At 45.3% G+C, this 18632-nt stretch overlaps 1 protein-coding gene across 1 annotated transcript in view; it reads right to left on the minus strand.

Annotated features, from left to right (window-relative positions):
- Window positions 1-568: 568 nt before the first annotated feature.
- The window catches only part of LOC138214100 (partitioning defective 3 homolog), a 199383-nt gene continuing 181319 nt past the window's right edge, over window positions 569-18632 (minus strand). Inside the window, 3 exon segments of the mRNA XM_069175470.1 lie at window positions 569-1399; window positions 4140-4282; window positions 11632-11755. Coding sequence (XP_069031571.1) covers window positions 994-1399; window positions 4140-4282; window positions 11632-11755 — 673 coding nt within the window. The 3' untranslated portion in view covers window positions 569-993.

Raw genomic sequence — 18632 nt, forward strand, 5'->3', positions numbered from 1 at the left:
ACGACGAGGAGGAGGAGGAGGAGGAGGGTGGTAGTGGGTAACAGGAGGAAGAGTAAAAGAGGGGGTGGGGAGTGAGAGAAAGGTGGGAAGATGGGTGGTGGGGGGTGTTGAGGTAGAAGAAAAGAGTAAACGCAGAGGGAACAACGAAAAGGAGGATGGAAGCTCCAGACAGGCAGGCGGGCCGGCGAGTCGAGCCCAGAGACGTGCAGCGGGGCCGGGCCGAGGATCAGAGCTGTCTCCCCTCTCCTCCACGGAGATAACACACACTATGAATCATTTATGAAGGGGGGGCTCTTTTTTTGTATTAATAACACATACTGTGCCCTGCCTTCTTTCACACACTTTGCCGTGGCCTCCCCCCCCCTCTCCTCCCTCCTCCCCCCGCCCCTCCCCCCAGGGACAACGGTGAGTTTCTATTGCTGAAGAGGAGGAAAGAAAGGTCGAGAAAAACAGAAGCACCGGCAATGAGAACAAAAAAAAAGAAGGGATGATTGTGTGACAGGTGGGACGAGTCATCCGCGGGACACTCGGTAGTGAAACATGTACCTTGTTACATGCCCCCCCCCCCCCCCCCCCACACACACACACACAAACCCACGCAGAAACTTACGCCTCCCCGTGGGCTCCAAAAAAAAAAGGAAAGGCGCCCACTCGCGCGCCTGTCTGCCCGTTTGATTGTCAGTAACACGGCGCTGCCAGATCTCCATGAATCAGAGTCCTGAACGACTGCGAACGAGCGTCGTGTCCGTTGAATGCGAAGAAGGCACTGAGCGTCTCGTGTCTGTAGGAGGCCGACTGACGGACTGCTTATAGGTCATCGTCACAGCGGGGGGTCGAACACAGACACCCACATACGGAGCACACTTCACTACCTCTAACATCGCTGCTAAGCTACCAGACCTCCGGGTGGTGATTTCAAGCGTCCACTTCCCTCCGTAGTTTTTTTTTTTTTTTTTTTTTTTTTTTTTGTCCCGCTCTTTGTCCGTCGAGTCCTCAGGAGTAAAAAAGTCGTCCTTTCTCCGACCCCAACCTGTTGAGCCTCGCCAACTGCGACGGTGACGGCGGCACATCGTGTCGGTAGGGACCCTTCGGGGAGGCCGGGTCCTTCAGGTGCGCCGCGTAGCCTTCGTAGCTGCTGTTACCGGAGCTCTCCTGCATTAACTTCCCTTTGGCCTCCTGGTCTCGTCGTCTCTGCTCCTGTCTCAGGAGCTCCTGGGCCTCCAGGAGGACTCGGGCGTTGACGCCGCTGCCGCCGCCGCCGCCGCCCGGGTAGCCGTTCCTGGAGCCCTGGTAGCTGGAGTACCTGGGGTTGTCCTTGGCCGTCTGGAAGCCCTCGCCGGGTGGGTACGCTTTATCCCACGAGTCCTGGGACACGGAGCTCGGGTTCTTCCGGGGTTGCCTGAGAGGACACAAGAAAGCCAACGGATCATTTGAAATGAATATTGATGGTTTATCTCATTTTAAACTCCCTTTAGTTAGAAGTTCAGGGTTTCGACAGCCGGTCGTGTGATACGTAGATATTTTCAGGATAAACGAACGTTTACGTTAAACAAGTTAAAACACAATTTTTAAACTGAACGTGAAATTTCAAAGTTATGACTGCGTCTCATGGTCTTCCTCAGCAGAGAAGTTATTTGCTGATTTTTTGTTTTCCTTTTTCTATTGAGATGTTTTCAGCACACAGTATGTGACATGTAAGAAGGCGTTTCTAGTGTGAAACAGAAAAACGGCTTTCTTCACCTTTTTACTGACATTTGGGAAAAATCGGTTCACGAGGTCAGAGAGTGAACTGTCAGCTACATAAACCTTTTCTCATTCATTCATTCTGCAACATGAAAACACCATATTTCATACAACTATCAGTGTAACATCCGGTGGAACGTGATTGGTGGTGACGGAGGAGTTGCTGAGAGACGAGGCCTCGCAAACCTCAAAGGGTGGACGGCACCTTCTACAAGAGAAACATCCAGATGTGTGACATCACCTCTCATTTCTGCTCGGCTGGCCTCCGTCTTGGTGTGTGTGTGTGTGTGTGTGTGTGTGTGTGTGTGTGTGTGTGTGTGTGTTCGTGCCCAATACGATACACATGAGAGGGGGGGAGGACAAAAAAAACATCAATAGGCTTCTGACTCGGAGCCATGCATAATTAACAGGTTTATCAGCCAGCTGTGAAGAAATCGTATTATTCCTGTGTTTGGATTTGAAAAAGGAAAAAAATAAATAAAAATCCTTAATGAGAACAGAAAGGACTTTTGTTTTTATTCTGCTGAGATTGAACGCAGTTGGGAAACGGATCAGCTGCTCGCCGGGCGAGATAGGAGAGTATCGCCCACACGCTCGACTGACTCCAGTTTTCCGAGACAGGCGTCCCCGGCATCTGATTTCGTTTCATATGTTGACAAAGAGGCCAGAGCTTGCCCCCCCTCCCCCCCCCCCACCGGGAAACACAAACCAGATCGGTGTCTGTGTGTGATGCCGTGCCAAGAGGGGTCGCGTACACGCGTGTGGTAAATACAGGAAGACGCTCACCGCTTGTATTCAGCTCAGAGACAAAGGAGAGAGACGAGGCGACGGAGGGAGATTGAGAGGAAAGACAACCGGGACGTTGAGAGGAAAGACAACCGGGACGTTGAGAGGAAAGACAACCGTTTGGTTTGGTGCTCGACGGTGATGAAGACGAGGGGCCCTTCATTCGTTGTCATCGTTTCAGATGGCGGCGCTTTAATTTCCCCTCACACCTCCTCGTGGTGGGAGAAAGGGAGTCTCTCGCCCAGCAGGGGGGACGGGCCTGTTTATAAAATGAAAGCTGTTTTCTTTTTATTTTAAGGAATGCTTCGGCCATCGATCACAAGGAACCGCACGGATCCCCATCGGCGCTCCGATCTCTTGAACACCAGCTTTAATCTGCCGTACGATCCAAGTCAAACAATAGTTCTGCTTCTCCAGATACTCGCTGAGTTTATCCAAACAGAGAACTTTATTAATGGAATTAGTGGAAAAGTGGAGCGATGTGGCCTCGGGATGTTGCTTCTGACCGCCGGAGCACGACGGCGCTTCATTAATCTTTCAGCTAAGCCGCCTGCAATATTTATCAAGGAAGGGATTCATGTCGATAACAGTGGATTAGAGTACGATGAAGTCAGAAAGGACGAAGGAGTGAACGTTGTACATGGAGGAGTGCAGCGGGTCGGACTCGTAGACCGTTGAACGAGTGACGGAAAAATATCCCCAAAACAAGAAATAAAAACACATTTAAAAGATTTAAAGTCACTACTAACGTGTTGTTGCTCCTTTGTTGTATGATATTAAAGTTTTGTTGCAGAACAACGTAAACAGATAATGAACAACAGAAGTTTAACACTAATATTAATGTCTTTGTAGCTGCATACAGCTGCATTAAAGTGTTATTAGGTATTATATATGTAGAAAATGTTTAATTACTGTTAATAAATAATCAAATGTGGGAATTAAAGTGTTTTTCTCTTTAAAGAAATTTCAACACTCAACAACCACCGGAAGAAAAAACTGAAATAAAGCTGAGGTGGAAGTTCACTCATAAAAACACTCAAAAAAAAAACATTTAAATGTTTGCTTGTTGCACAAGATTCAATTCAAAAGCAAACAAAACATGTCCGTCCAAAACTTTGTTGTCTGTTTTAAAATAAATTCAAGTTTTACACAAATTTTACCCAAAATCAACAAAAAAAAAGTAATCAACCCAATAACGGCCAAAAAGTCTCAAATTAAAAAATAGCTGCATCACTTCCTGGAACAAGAAGCCGGCATATCTCACAGATCAAAGGGAATCACATTAAGGGAGAGGAAAGCCATCATGTCAGATCAGTGTGAGAGGGAAACATGATCTGTCCACTCAGTGTGTGTGTGTGTGTGTGTGTGTGTGTGTGTGTGTGTGTGTGTGTGTGTGTGTGTGTGTGTTTGTGGTCTGAAAACGACCTCTTTCTTCACTCTGATGTTATATGTGTGTAATCTGCCATCATTACTGTCACAAGTCCATTACAATGAATCTGACATAATCAGACAGGCGTGTGCGTGAACGTGCGCGCACACACACACACACACACACACACACACACACACACACACACACAGTCCTGTCGAGGTGTGCGTCCGTCACTCACCGCGGCAGCGAGCTGTACTGTCGCTGTGCCTGGGCGAACGAGTCCCTCTCCTCCTGTCTCTGTCGCTGCATCTGGACCTCGACCGACACCGAGTGGCGACCCGGCTGGCTGTAGCCACCGGCACCGTTGCTGCTGGCGCTCGACTGAAAAAACGGCGAGACGGCAGCTCGGTTAGAAGTCGACCTCGGTGAGATCGTAACCAGCGTGGGCATTAATCAATAAAGCTATCGGCATATCTACTGATTTATTAATTTATCGACTTTGATTTGATGATTACACACACAAGACTGAAATAGAGTGAAAGTAAATAAATATAAAGTGAATGCGATCATGCAAATCATGCAAACCCTTATTTAATAAAAAAAAACAAAAAACAGACCAATCACAACATATCAAATGTTGAAACTAACACATTTTATTGCTTTTTGAAAACTATTCACTTATTTTGAATTTGATGGTAAAATCTGGTGTCACAGCAGAGCGTGAAATATTTACGCCCGTTCACTACTTCAAAACAGGAGTTGGCCATTTCTAGACGTGACAGTTTCACGTTTCACTGCAGTCAACTGGCGTGTCTATTACACGCTTTGGAGGCGTGAAACTTATGATAATTTTCCTGTAAGTTGAAACGATGCAACAGGATTCATTTTCCTAGAAATCGCCACAGGCCAAATTGTGTAATACACACGCTACATGTAAAACGTGTAACTGTCACGCATGGACGTCGCCAAGCGTAGCAATCTCACGTCTTGCTGTAGTCGACTAACAAGCATCAAATTCAAAACAAATATATTCTGTTTTTATTTCCACTTCACTCAGCGTCCCAACAGGGTTGAATATTTAACTTGTTTTAAATGTTGTGTCTGTCGTGACCCTGATGTGAACAAACTTTCATGAATCTGCTCATTGTGACGCAGACGTTGTGTTGATCGGAGAGCTGCTTTGTTCTCTCGTTGAAGCTGATATGACTCTGGGGCTGCTGGGAGTTTTTTAAAATAAATAATGAGGACTTTTCCGTGTTCGGTTAAACATTCATGATGTTGGACGGCTGCAGCGTTGCCGCAGGCTAAAAGGATGGAGGGAGATCTTAGAGGGCCAAACACTCCAACACCTTAAAGTTCATGTGAATTACTTTGCATAACTGATCCTCATATTTTAAATATACTTTTATTAAACACTAATAACAACCTCCAATGCTAATAAATTTGTCGATTAACCGATCAGATGATTGACAGAAAAGTAAGTGCCCACTATTTGGAAATTAGAATTTTAAGTTTTCTAAATGAAATAATTAGAAAATTCTCAGATTCCAGCTTGAATGTGAATAATTTCTGGTATTTCTCTTCATTCCTTCGCATTCCTGGAAACCACATTTCACCATTTTCTGACATTTTAAAAACCAAACAGCTCATCGATTATTCCAGAAAATGAATGACAAAGCAAAGAGATAATGAAAATAATCATTTTCAGCATTAAAAATCGACTGTATGGTGACTAACACTACAGAACAATACGTTTATAGTTCAGCCAGTGAAAACAGACCTCTACACAGCTTCTGCTTTACTACAAACTTGTGGTGAATTTCATGCAGTAAAATCTACAAAATCTCTCTGAATTAAAGGTTTTAAAGTATTTTCTGATGAATTCTTTGGAGTTTGGAGTGACCTTACAGGGTTGAAAAAAACATGCCTGCAAGAAAAAAAAATCTTCCCGAGTCATATTTCCAAATGTTCAAATCCAAAGCATGAAAATCAGCACAACTGCAGTCATGGTTTCCACACAGTAGCCCAGTAAAAACTGGCAGCCATATCTGACACAGGATACCCCCCCTCCCCCACCCCCCAAGTCCAAACCACAGACACTTACCAGCAGTCAGACGGGCAGACACACCCTGAGCTCGTCTCCTCAGGTCAAAATGAAGGTGAGACAGACAGACAGACGGGTGGAGGGGGAGGGGAGTGGGGGGGCATGCTGCAGACTCAGAAGGGCTACGGTAATGAGACGAGATGGATGTTAGTGGGTGTTAATGAAAAACACAACACTTGACATTGTGACAGTCGCCCCCCCCAAAAAAAACAGCCGAACATCCATACAACAGCAGGTTGTACAGAAGGTATTCACACCTACAGGAACAGACATGGAAGTGATGCGGACATTTCAAGGGAAAAAAACACTGATTAAAATATAGAGATGCATTTACACACATTTTCATTTCTGTGTTCTAAGACTGATATCATGTACTTATTAACCAGAAAGGGTTTTAATACGAAGGACGATTATAAACTGAAGCGACTGCTCCTGTTGCACGTGAACGCAACACCGTGACGAGCTCGGAGCAGCAGGAAGCTGTAACGTTCATGAGGAAGTACTCCAGGTGGCGGGCGTAGACCGTATATGAAAGAGTTTGTATCTTCAGGTCTGTAAAATGGTTCCGATCCAGAAGTGTCTTCAGCTGCAATACCAGCGAGTGCCACTAGAGGTCGGCTCCAAAAAGCCTCCGGCTCCATAGACTCCCATTCAACTTCTCTCATCAAATCCAAAGTGAATAAAATGTGTCCATCAGTTATCTCGGTGTTGTTAGCTAAAGTCACTCCTTCTTATTAGTTTTCTGGAGGTCCATCTGAAAATAATCCCTCATTCATTAGAAAAGAAGATTCAAGAAGACCTGTTTTTGGGGGCGTGTCTGTTTGATTGACAGGCCTGTGGTGCAGTCAGGTTACAGCTATCGGTGGGCGGGACGTAGTATCGTCAGGTTTCCGATCAGATCGGTCAGATCCACCGCTGGCTCCTCCCCCAGCTCGTCCAAATATGGTCACTTCCTGCTCTGAACTGCTCCGAACTAGCAAAGATGGTGACGGACAGAATCTGAACTGGAGGATTCATAAATTCACAAATCATTTGACAGGCCTGTCAATCAAACAGACACGCCCAAAACAACACATCTAACAGCGGCTAACTGTAACCCTAAACATCCCTTCAGAAATATGAAGACTGTCTCCACTGTCCTCACAAAGATAGATGAAGGCGTGCACACACACACACTCAGAGGTCTCAGCTCCACCTCCGGCCCACTCGTACCACAACTCCTTCCGCTGCTGCGATGTTCATTAGCGGTGTGGGTGCAATAATTGCGCGCAGATTAGTTGCAACATGAAGCCAATCTAATTACTTTTTATGGCTGTAACGTGTCGAGAGCCTCGATGGGAGCGCCGCGGACATCGGCCGGCGGGGAGGCCGTAAAACGATTAGCAGCAGCGCTAAAGAGATGAAGCCGGGGCGATCGTCTCCGGGAGCGACCGGCTGACAGTCAGAGAGCTGCCCACACACACACACACACACACACACACACACACACACACACACACACACACACACACACACACACACACACACACACACACACACACACACACACACACACACCGCTTCCTCCATATCTGCATTTAAAACGGCCCGGGGGTGAATTCACTCTCAATATTTTTCAGTTGAGGAATAAAAAAATAAATACAAAAATCCCCTGCGGAGTTTCGGGGGTGTTGAATATTCCCGGGAACGTCGACTCATCTGCCTAAACACAGCGATTGGAGAGCGGAGGATGGAAACACCCTGAAGGAAGGCAGATAATAGCGGCATTAAAATGTTACAGTAAAATACAAGGAGCGATGTTACGGCCTTCTCTAAACACCCCCCCCCCCCCAACATCAACTGAATGAACTCCTCTGGTCCCACAGTGGTATAAATGAGTGCAATAAAGCTCGGCGCGGTGCTGCCGGCGGAGCGGGCATCACTCATCCTTGATGGAATTAGATCGTGTTACCCACAATCCTCCCCTGCTCCCCCCAAACTGTAGAGGAGGAGGAAGAGGAGGAGGAGGAGGAGGAGGACTCCCGGAGATATTGCGCTGACCGAAGGCTTGTGGCTGAAATACGGAAAATCAAGATGGACTGTAAAGAAATGTGACGGCTCCATCGGCATGTCGGCGGAGGTGCGACGTGACGAGGAGGTCGGAGGTCGGAGGTCGGAGGTCGAGCGTCCGGTTCAGTGACTCCATGTGAGACAAATCAGTTCAGAAGGTCATAAAAAAAAGTATGTTTTTGTGTTGATTTATCCTTAAAAATAAAATGAGATGATAATATTTTCTACATTTGGCAGAATAACTTGTTTTGTTTTGATGCTTGGGAAGATGCCATTTTAATTTTTTGACTTTTTTTTTTTTGCAATGTACAAGTTAAAGTATGAATCTGCTGATCTGAAGAAGGTGCAATAAAGTAGAATTTACTTTCCCGATTTGGCCGTTCAGAGATACGTGTCTAATCGGGACGACGTGGTTTTCAATATTGATTGATGTCAGTTTTTTTCCGATCTACCAATAAATCGTACGGTCAGAAAATGTCCAAAAATACGGAACGATGACTTTCATACTTTCCTAAAGCAGGTGGGATGAGCTTCCTTTAGGATGCCGGACCGAGTTACATCGCTGACTCTGGTTAACTACGTGCCTTCGAGAACATCGGGATCATCTGCTGCAGGTTTATCGAAGTTTCCAGCAACATCCGAAAGAAAAATTGGGGATTCGTCTTTTATCAGTTCTGCTGTGAAGCTGAAGAACGAACTACCTGTTAGATATCAGCTCAGAAAACACTGGAAAAAAAAAAAAAGCTTTAACCAGCTACTCTCCCTTTAAAATGTATCTTACTTTATTCTTTATTTTAACTCTTAAAAATATAGAAAATAAATCAAATGCATCAAATTAAACAAGACAAAATGTTCCTTTGTTTTTTTATATGTGAAACACCATGTCATTTTCTTGCTGTATTTTTGTATGAAAGGTGACTTAACAAATAAAGATTATTATTATTATTTGGTTGAAAAAGAACAAGAATAAATGTAAGACAGATCTTCATTGAATATATTTGTGCTTGAAATATTACAATCAAATGCTGTAATATGTAATATTCTATGTTGAATTCTTCCAGATGATGTTTTCTACCATTTGAAACCAAATGGCACCATCTCTCTCTCTCTCTGTGTGTTCTGGTCGGGACTGTAAGTGGGTCAGTTGCAGGTGGATTATGAAAAAGGACACTTCCTCCTTGAGGTTTCACAGCACATCACTCAGATGAAGCAACAAAACGTAATATATGCAGTGGAGGAGGTAATTGAATTTCAAAGACACATTCTCCTGTTTTCAATGCAGCCCACCGGTACGTGAGTCTAATAACGTGCAATTACTACAGAGAGCCCGAATGTGAGCTGCAGCCTGATGAAGTAAAAAGGGTCTGACGTGGACCATCAGAGGGTTCTGAACACTGAAGAATCTTTAACTAATTCAACTTTAATATTTGAGGTGTAGAGCTGCTTTAATGGACGTGAGAGGTATCTTTGTTTTTGAGAGCGTGGGTTAACTAGCGCTCAGTTTTCATGGGAAAATGAGTCGGCTGACAACAGGAAGTACGCTGCAGTTGATGGAAACAAACAGTTTCCAGCTCTTTGATAGCGAGCACGCTCAGTTGTTTGGAGACAAAAGAAGAGCTGACCTGCACTTCTCTTTCCCACACTGTCCTGCACAATGGCGGCAGGAATGCGTGACCGTATATAAAAAGAGTTCGTAGCTTCAGGTCTGTAAAATGGTTCCGATCCAGAAGTGTCTTCAGCTGCAATACCAGCGAGTGCCACTAGAGGTCGTCTCCAAAAAGCCTCCGGCTCCATAGACTCCCATTCAACTTCTCTCATCAAATCCAAAGTGAATAAAATGTGTCCATCAGTTATCTCGGTGTTGTTAGCTAAAGTCACTCCTTCTTATTAGTTTTCTGGAGGTCCATCTGAAAATAATCCCTCATTCATTAGAAAAGAAGATTCAAGAAGACCTGTTTTTGGGGGCGTGTCTGTTTGACTGACAGGTCTGTGGTGCAGTCAGGTTACAGCTATCGGTGGGCGGGACGTAGTATCGTCAGGTTTCCGATCAGATCGGTCAGATCCACGTCTGGCTCCTCCCCCAGCTCGTCCAAATATGGTCACTTCCTGCTGCAACTAGTAAAGATGGTGACGGACAGAATCTGAACTGGAGGCTTCATAACGTTCACAAAGCGACGATGACATCATTGATGGTTGATAACATCACTGATGGTTGATGACATCACCGATGGTTGATGACATCACTGATGGTTGATGACATCACCGATGGTTGATGACATCACTGATGGTTGATGACATCACCGATGGTTGCCGCTCGGTGCCGGTCCATCGATCCCCTTTAAAACTCTGGTGAAACACTGCCGGGACGCTGGATAATACTGAATACTTTTATTGGGCCTTTTTACTGTAAGCTAGGAAAAAAAAAAAAAAAAAAAAAAAAGCCAGAGCACAGAGGAATACGTCCGTGAGCTCTCACTTTATCGTCATTATAAATCGTAGGAGATCATTTTTTTCCCCACTGCACACCAAAGACACCGTTGGGAAACGGTGGTGTCGGAAACCAGCAGTAAGAGTTCATACAGAAACATACAAAAACACACCTGTGAGTGTAAAACGACGTGGAAGAGGACGACCCACATCTCCATTATTAGAAATAATAACATGTATTATGTGTTTGTGACAGAATATGTGTAAAAATCAGTCCCACAAGAAATGACTCATTCAGTGTGTGGAACAATCACATCGAACACTGAGACGCTACTAAAATAAAAAATAAAAAAAAGTATTAAAATGTTTAAAACCTGCTCCAGCCGACTGTTCGTAGTCACAATCTGTTACTGAAAATCCTGTAAACTCAAGAACACTCGAGGAAGCAACGAGAATAAATACAACCAAAAAATATGACAAGCGATTTCATCACCTCGAAAAAAAAAGAAAACTTTGAAGGCATTCAGACTTTGTTCGTTTTATAATTACCGAGTGTTGCTTCAGCGCACGCTAATTATCCCCCCCACCCCCTCTACCCCACCCCCGGTGCCGGGAAAACAAACGTGGGTTAAAATGCACATAATCCCCCAACTTCAAAAAAAAAGAGAAAAAGGCACAGTTAAAAAAAATGGAAACACGATGAAGACGACCCGGAAGTCCGTGAGGCAGGTGGGCGGGTCCAACGTAGATGATTGACAGACAGAAACGGGGATGAGGACAGCAGGTGGGCGGGGTTAGTGATGGTGGTGGACTCCTGCATGCACATTCGAAGGTGAGATGGGTTGGGGGTGGGGGTGGGGGTGTTAGCATACGACTAGCCAAGGAAGGCCCATGGAGGTTAATCCTGATGCAGTGTGTGTGTGTGTGTGTGTGGGGGGGGGGGGGGGGGGGGTGCATCAGTCTTGTTCATGGCTGGTAGTAGTGGGTGTTAGTGATGGTTAGCCCCGTGCTCCGGTTAGCCACGGGAACTGTCAGGTGCATCTTCCTCGAGTCTGGACAGTCTGAGAGTCGAGGCGTGTCCGTGTGTCCCGTGTACGCGTGTCCCGTGTCCAGTCTGAGCTACAGGCGTCCGGTCGGGTCAGACACTCACCCACGGCTGCTCGAAGCTGTAGGTCCTCCGGCGGTCGTCGGGGTCGTCCGGGACGGTCTGGGCCTGCTGGAACTCCTGCCGCAGCCTCTGTATCCGGTCGTGGTTGCTCGGGGTTAGCCGGTTACTGTGGAGAGAGGAGGGGGGAGGAGGGGGGAGAAGAAGGATGAGTGTGACGGGTCCACTGAGAGCTGCTGACCTGGTTCTATCAGAAATGGCCCGCAGGACCGAGTTCTTTCAAGTCCGGCGCGCTTTTTTGTCCACGAATTGATCAAATGCTCCGTTGATGAAAAAAAGAAGGAGGGCGTGATAAGTGAGGGCAGCGCTGAGAGCTCACAGCAGAGCCAGCAGCAATATGAATCAAACTAATGTGCCTCTGATGTATTATTCATAACAATGAACAAAGACTGGTGGTGAACGGTGAGCAGCCCCCCCCCCCCCCCCACCCCCCCCAGGTTTCCCCCCCTCGCGGCCTCGTATCATTCAGCCGTTGCGCTGCTATTGTCTGCTGCAGCCTCACTTCAAACAATGCTGAGTTCAGTGTAACTTCCTCACGCTACGCTGAACAAACACTCCCGCTGGTCAGTCAGCCGACAGCCGGGACTCCATCACTGTCTGAAATATTCCAAATATTAAATATTAAAACTTTTCCTTTTTAGACCGCAGACTTTCCGACCTACTCTGAGCGTATGCAGAAACATTAATACTTGAATCTTGATCTCTTCCTGCTTGTCTAAACATACAAATATGTGTATTTCTATAGTGATAAACATATTTATTTATGTTTATTTCAGTTTTTCTGCCTCTTTGCCAGTATTTTTGGTTGTTTGCAGCATAAAAAAAACTCCATTCAGCTTTTATTTTGATGTATTTTATGCAGTTCTTTCTTATTTCTGAGGGCCCGTCAACAGATTTTTCTCTAATGAAGCATCGACAAGTTTCTGCAGGTTCCTGAGTGTGAATATGGAGAGAAATATAGGACATTGGTGTAAAGAGGAAAAATGTATTTATACACTTTCCCTCTAAAACAGTGTGAGTGAATGAAGCAGCGGGGAAACGTTGACTTTTCAACCTGCCAGGAAATAACTGGGGACTGTCTTATCTCTGAAACTCAAAAGGTCAAACCTGCAACTCTTTCCAAAACCCTTTTTCTGCTGACACAAGAAAACTTTAAGGTCAACATAAAACGATTGAAAGAAGGATGCAATGAAAAAACAAAACAGGACGTGCATAAAAGAATGAAAGAAATGAACCAAATCTGTTTTAAGCTCGATTGTGACAGAAGCTGCTCAGTTAAACCAGACTTTGAATTTCAGTCTATCTCCAGGGGGAAAAGAAAATAACTGAAATAGCTGCTTAATTCACTTCATCCATCATAAAAGAAGCAGAAACTAGAGGGCTGTAATTACATAATGTGAAACACAGCAGCAGCACCAACTTAGCCAGCTATCAACTCCAGACACACACGATGGAAGAGCCAGAGCCTCGTTACAGACCAGGAACCTGTCATATGCAATCCTGCTAATCTCCGGGACGTAACGCGGCCGCCCGACCTCCTCCGGAGATCAGCTGACCGCGAGGGTGACTCTCTGACTCGGGTCGAGGCCTCGGTGCCGGATCCAACGCACAGACTCCCGTCTAATGGGGGCTGAACGTGGAACAGATGTCTGAACCAGAGGAGGAGGAGGAGGAGGAAGAGGAAGTCTGCAGGATCTGGTGTGAACGTAAGAACAATGTTTGGGAGAAGTTCCGTCTCCCGAGGCAGCGTGTAATCAAAAGTAGATCATCATTACGCCGACCTGCAGACCTGCCTCATATCGTAGAAATCTGCCGAGAGACCGACGAGAGGCTCGAAGATGTCGGACAAAAAAAAAAGCTGCAAATCAATCACGACTGTACATGAACCCCCACCCCCCCCCCTCCACCTCACCCCCCTCCACCCTCCCCCGAGCCCGGCGGGCTGACGTCCGGTCTGGAGATGAGCTCCGTCCTCTCGGACACATTCGCTCAATATCGGTGCAGCAGGAGGGTCAGAGGTCACGGCGAGGCTTCGTGGAGTCTCCGGGACTCCATAAGAGGACCGCGGCTCGCCGGCTGAGCCGTTTACGCCGAGATGCAGCCTTCACTTTCACGGTCGGGTGTTCCTCCTCCTGAAATAAGAAGCTGCCTGTCTCAGCCTTTAAGCCCTGGAAGGAGGAATGTGAACGACACCACTGCTCGGTGCTCTGATGCAGAGCGAGGCACAGAAAAGAAGCTTTGAGGAAAACTCGGGTTTATCAAAACTTCAGTCTTTTTTTTCTTTTTTTTGGGGCCTCTGGCTAAAATATTTAAGAGGAATTCTAAACTTCCAGACAGATGCTTCAAAAAGTTTTAAGAAGTTAGAGAATAGTTTTATCAGATTCTTTTTTACATTCTGTTTCTGGAGGTTCAGCAGCATTTTGATCAAATATAAATCAAGCATTTAATTCTTTACCACATTAATTAGCGAGTCTAATTGTCGTAGCTGCAACCTGAACGTGAAACAAGCAGCAGATATTGATGATACTGAACAAAAAGATGTTTCAGAAACTACTTGATCCAAACAGCGGAGGTCCTATTTATTGATTTAATGCATACAAAGTTGAATTAAGACTCTTGTATTTAATCTGCTGCGTTCTGCTGATACATTTTCTCGTCACTCTGTTGAACTCTGAAAGAAAGGTCGCAAAGTAATGATACAGAGATACTTCACTCAGAAACAATCTCCTGCAGAGTACAGGCAGTCTGCGGTTTGGAGAGACAACAGAGTGGCCGCGACACAAATAACATTAATGAGCTCCAGCTGATATAATAAAAACACAGATGAGCTAATTAAAGAGGAATCAAAAGGTTTGATTAGAGGCTTAATGAGTTAAAATAGTTTTGCCATGCGGGAATCATCTTTGTCTGAAAAGTCAAAACATGATCCTAAATCAAAAAAATGAACTTTTCTAATGGATGAGGGATTATTTTCAGATGGACCTCCAGAAAACTAATAAGAAGGAGTGACTTTAGCTAACAACACCGAGATAACTGATGGACACATTTTATTCACTTTGGATTTGATGAGAGAAGTTGAATGGGAGTCTATGGAGCCGGAGGCTTTTTGGAGCCGACCTCTAGTGGCACTCGCTGGTATTGCAGCTGAAGACTCTTCTGGATCAGAACCATTTTATAGACCTGAAGCTACGAACTCTTTTAGAAACAGTCTGTGGTTAAAACACAAGATTCCCATTAAAGTGCTGCTTCATTTGGCGAAGAGGAACGAGGAAGAGGAGTTCCAAGTCTGTTTCTACAGATCCCAACAGAGAGTCGTGTACAGGAAGTCTCATGAATGTGAGAGCATCCTTCAGACCGACTTCCACTCGCTGTGAGGACTCGGCGACTTTCAGAGGATCAACGTGCTCTTGATATTAATGTGAATCTGAGGAGCGTCCGCAGCTTCAAAGAGACGACCCGTCCCGCCGGCCGACGGAGACGGCGGAGAGGTTGGAGTGGATCTCGTGTCGGTTTTTCCGACGAGGACCGTCGTGGCTCCGGTTGCGGCGACCTTGAGGATACGAGAGCGTCGCCGTCGGTTCGCACTCCGAAGTCTTCGATGAGAGCGTCACCTCGAGCTGCTCCTCTTCATCACGATGCAAACTACCGACAGGATCTCAAATCCTTAAATTCCCTTCTGCACTTTAAAGGGAAATTAACAGTCGCTGAGTCAATAAAATAAAAGCTCCTAATAACAGGTGGATTGTATTCTGTGATATCATATCTATTTCATTTGGCAATAATCCTTGCTTCATAATAATCAGCTTTTTTTTAATTAAAAAGCCGCCGTCTTAATTAAACATTTAATGAAGCACGGGTCGTCATGCGATGTGGCTGTCGTGGCGACGAGCTCTCCAGCCTGTTAAATAAACATCCACTGATGGAGATACGCGGCGGCGGTTCGTTTCCCGTTATCTCATCGGTTCAGGTGAACGAGGCTCCGACGTCCTCCGACGAGGAGGGAAGCAGCTGCTGAAGCCTTTTCACTCTCCGCTGTGAAAAATGAAGCGAGATGCCAGCGATGATAATCCGGGTCGCTTGATCGAAGGCTCGCCGACAGCTCCGAGGGAAACGGATGCCCTCGCTAACCGGCGCCAACGGTGGCGGCGCCGCGAGGACCGGATTCGGAGGTGGAAAGAAGCTGCTGCCTCGTAGGAACACATGAAACACACAACTTCTACTTTTTTGGAGAGAAACACACGAGGCGAAACATTTCTTTCTAATAATAAACAAACTTTTACAACAAACCTTTCTGCTGTTCCACGAAGCACATTCAGACTCGTACAGTCTCACAGACCGTCTGAAGCAGAATCGAACCCACAAATTGGTGCAGTTTTGTTAAAGAACAGAAGAAATGGGTAGAAAGTCTTGTTATTTTGATAAGACTGAATATTAAATCCATTTTATGTTATAATTTGCTTGCTGTCCTGATTTAATTGCTTCACTTTCGTTAAAATAAATTGTCTGTGTTGGATGTTTGTAAAAGACTCGAGCTGCGTTGAAATGTTCTGTGTTGTTTCACGACTTTTAAAATATAACCGGTGTCTCGTGAACTCAAACTGGGAACTTTTGTGCATGAAAAAATAAAAGTGTCATCGCTGTCTGGTGACGCAGCAGAAAGAAGGCGGTTCCTGCGTTTGTTCGACCCGACGACCCCGAGAAAGAAGAAGTTCCACCCCGGCTGGATTCACCGGCTCGCGGCCTCGCTGGTGTCGGTCGATGCAGCGCGGCGATCAGAAGGTCCCGCAGGCCGCCGTGTCGACGCCGCGTTCGCTTCTATTAGCCCGATCACGCCTTCGCTCTGGATTACAGCGGATTAAACCCCGAGACGATGACGGAGACACATTGATCTGCAGAAACACGGCAATTAGACGCCGGTCGATACAATATCAGCACACTTAGTGACTCGTTATCAAACCGCCGTGTCGATGGACTCTGAGACGAAGGAGATGCAGGAGACGAAGGAGACGCAGGAGACGAAAGAGACGAAGGAGATGAAGGAGACGAAAGAGACGAAGGAGACGCAGGAGATGAAGGAGACAAAAGAGACGAAGGAGACGAAAGAGACGCAGGAGACGCAGCGTATCGATGAAGTGCAAAAACAAATCAGTTCGCACGCGAAAGGTGTGTGTGTGTGTATCTGTGTGTGTATCTGTGTGTGTGTGTGTGTGTGTGTATCTGTGTTTGTGTATCTGTGTGTGTGTGTGTGTTTGTGTGTGTGTGTATCTGTGTTTGTGTATCTGTGTGTGTGTGTGTATCTGTGTGTGTGTGTGTGTATCTGTGTGTGTGTATCTGTATCTGTGTGTGTATCTGTGTGTGTGTTTGTGTGTGTGTGTGTGTATCTGTGTTTGTGTATCTGTGTGTGTGTTTGTGTGTGTGTGTGTGTATCTGTGTTTGTGTATCTGTGTGTGTGTGTGTGTTTGTGTATCTGTGTTTGTGTATCTGTGTGTGTGTGTGTGTTTGTGTGTGTGTGTTAAGAAATAAATGGTGGACTTTCGTCGAGTCGCCGGACACTGAACGACTGAAGCTTCACCGAGGAATGAACGTGGATTTGATAGTTAATCTTTGCCATTTTAATTTGTACTTTTTCATCTTTGAAGTTTGCACTTGTCTTGTTTCCTATTTATATTGTAGGTGCTTTTATTTTGAAAGGTACTCGCTTAGATTCCTGTTGTGCGAAACATAACAAAGGAAATACATTAATGAGAAAACGGTAAAAAAAGAAGAAAACAAAGAAAGACAGCACAAAGTAAACTGTTTCAGAGGTTAACGACCCCCAAAAAGCTTAATGTTGTAATACTGAAAGACTATTAAGTTAATTAGTTAGAAATGTACAAGTTTATGGATCCAGAAGTTGGCACACTGTAAAGATATATTTACTACGGGTCCCTTTATCCTTTTAAAAGTTTGAAATCACAACAATCAAAAATTTTGAAACAAGGTTTCAATCCAATGTGTGTGTATATATGTATATATATGTATATATATGTGTATATATATATATATGAAATGTTATGGAAACAAAAACAAGTCCGTTTGTTTCCCTAAAGAAGCCTCATTTCCTGCAGCACATGATCTCGTCCTCAATAACTTCCAGTCGCATTCATTGTGTGCCTCCTTCATCCCACGGCGCGTCGACACTTGTGCAACGCAGACAGTAAACATCGGAATCCGTCGACGGAACAGATTGACTTTAATTGCTTTTCAGTTTTATGGGGCATCTCTATTTTTTCAGGGGCGTCGCTGGTCAGAAAATGCTGGAGATGGTAATACAATATTTGACTGATATTAATGCGAGCGCACACGTATACACACACACACACACACACACACACACACACACACACACACACACACACACACACACACACACACATTTAAAGGAAAGATGGGGAACTGTTCTTCGGTTTGGAGCTGCGGCGCCACTGCAGGCGATAACGCCGCCTTTTTAATTCACGGGCCGATTTCATGGTTGCACACGTCGGCGTATCGATGCCGGCCGGTTCGCTCACAAGCAAATAAATTAGACTGAGTTCCTGATATCTGCGATCCTGCCCTCCTTTTAACGAACGCCGTCTTCACAGTATGTGGGGGGCCATTTAAGTTTCATTACTACAAATCCCCATCGGATTGATTTAAATATGTCACTGAATTATCTGCATGTGGTTTAAGCAGAAGCACCGATTCTATTTCCTCACAGATGCTTTCCATTCGCTCTCAATCATTCACTCTGAGATTGAATTTAATGTCTGGATTGAATAGAGGGGAGATTGTGTTGGGTCTAATCTCATGTAGGCTTTCAGTGGGAAATACTTCGGGGTCAGAAGTTATTTTCATGAAGCTTCCTCGTATTAAAAGTTTCTCCTCGTGACGAAAATCGAAGAAAATTCGTAGAATTGTGATGTTTTTTTTAAAAAAGAATTTTCCCATAAAACTAAGAGTAGATT

Source organism: Embiotoca jacksoni, unplaced genomic scaffold (assembly GCF_022577435.1).
Source record: "Embiotoca jacksoni isolate LCO1_2020_lvr unplaced genomic scaffold, fEmbJac1.0.p SCAF_67, whole genome shotgun sequence".
NCBI classification, from domain to species: Eukaryota; Metazoa; Chordata; class Actinopteri; family Embiotocidae; genus Embiotoca; species Embiotoca jacksoni.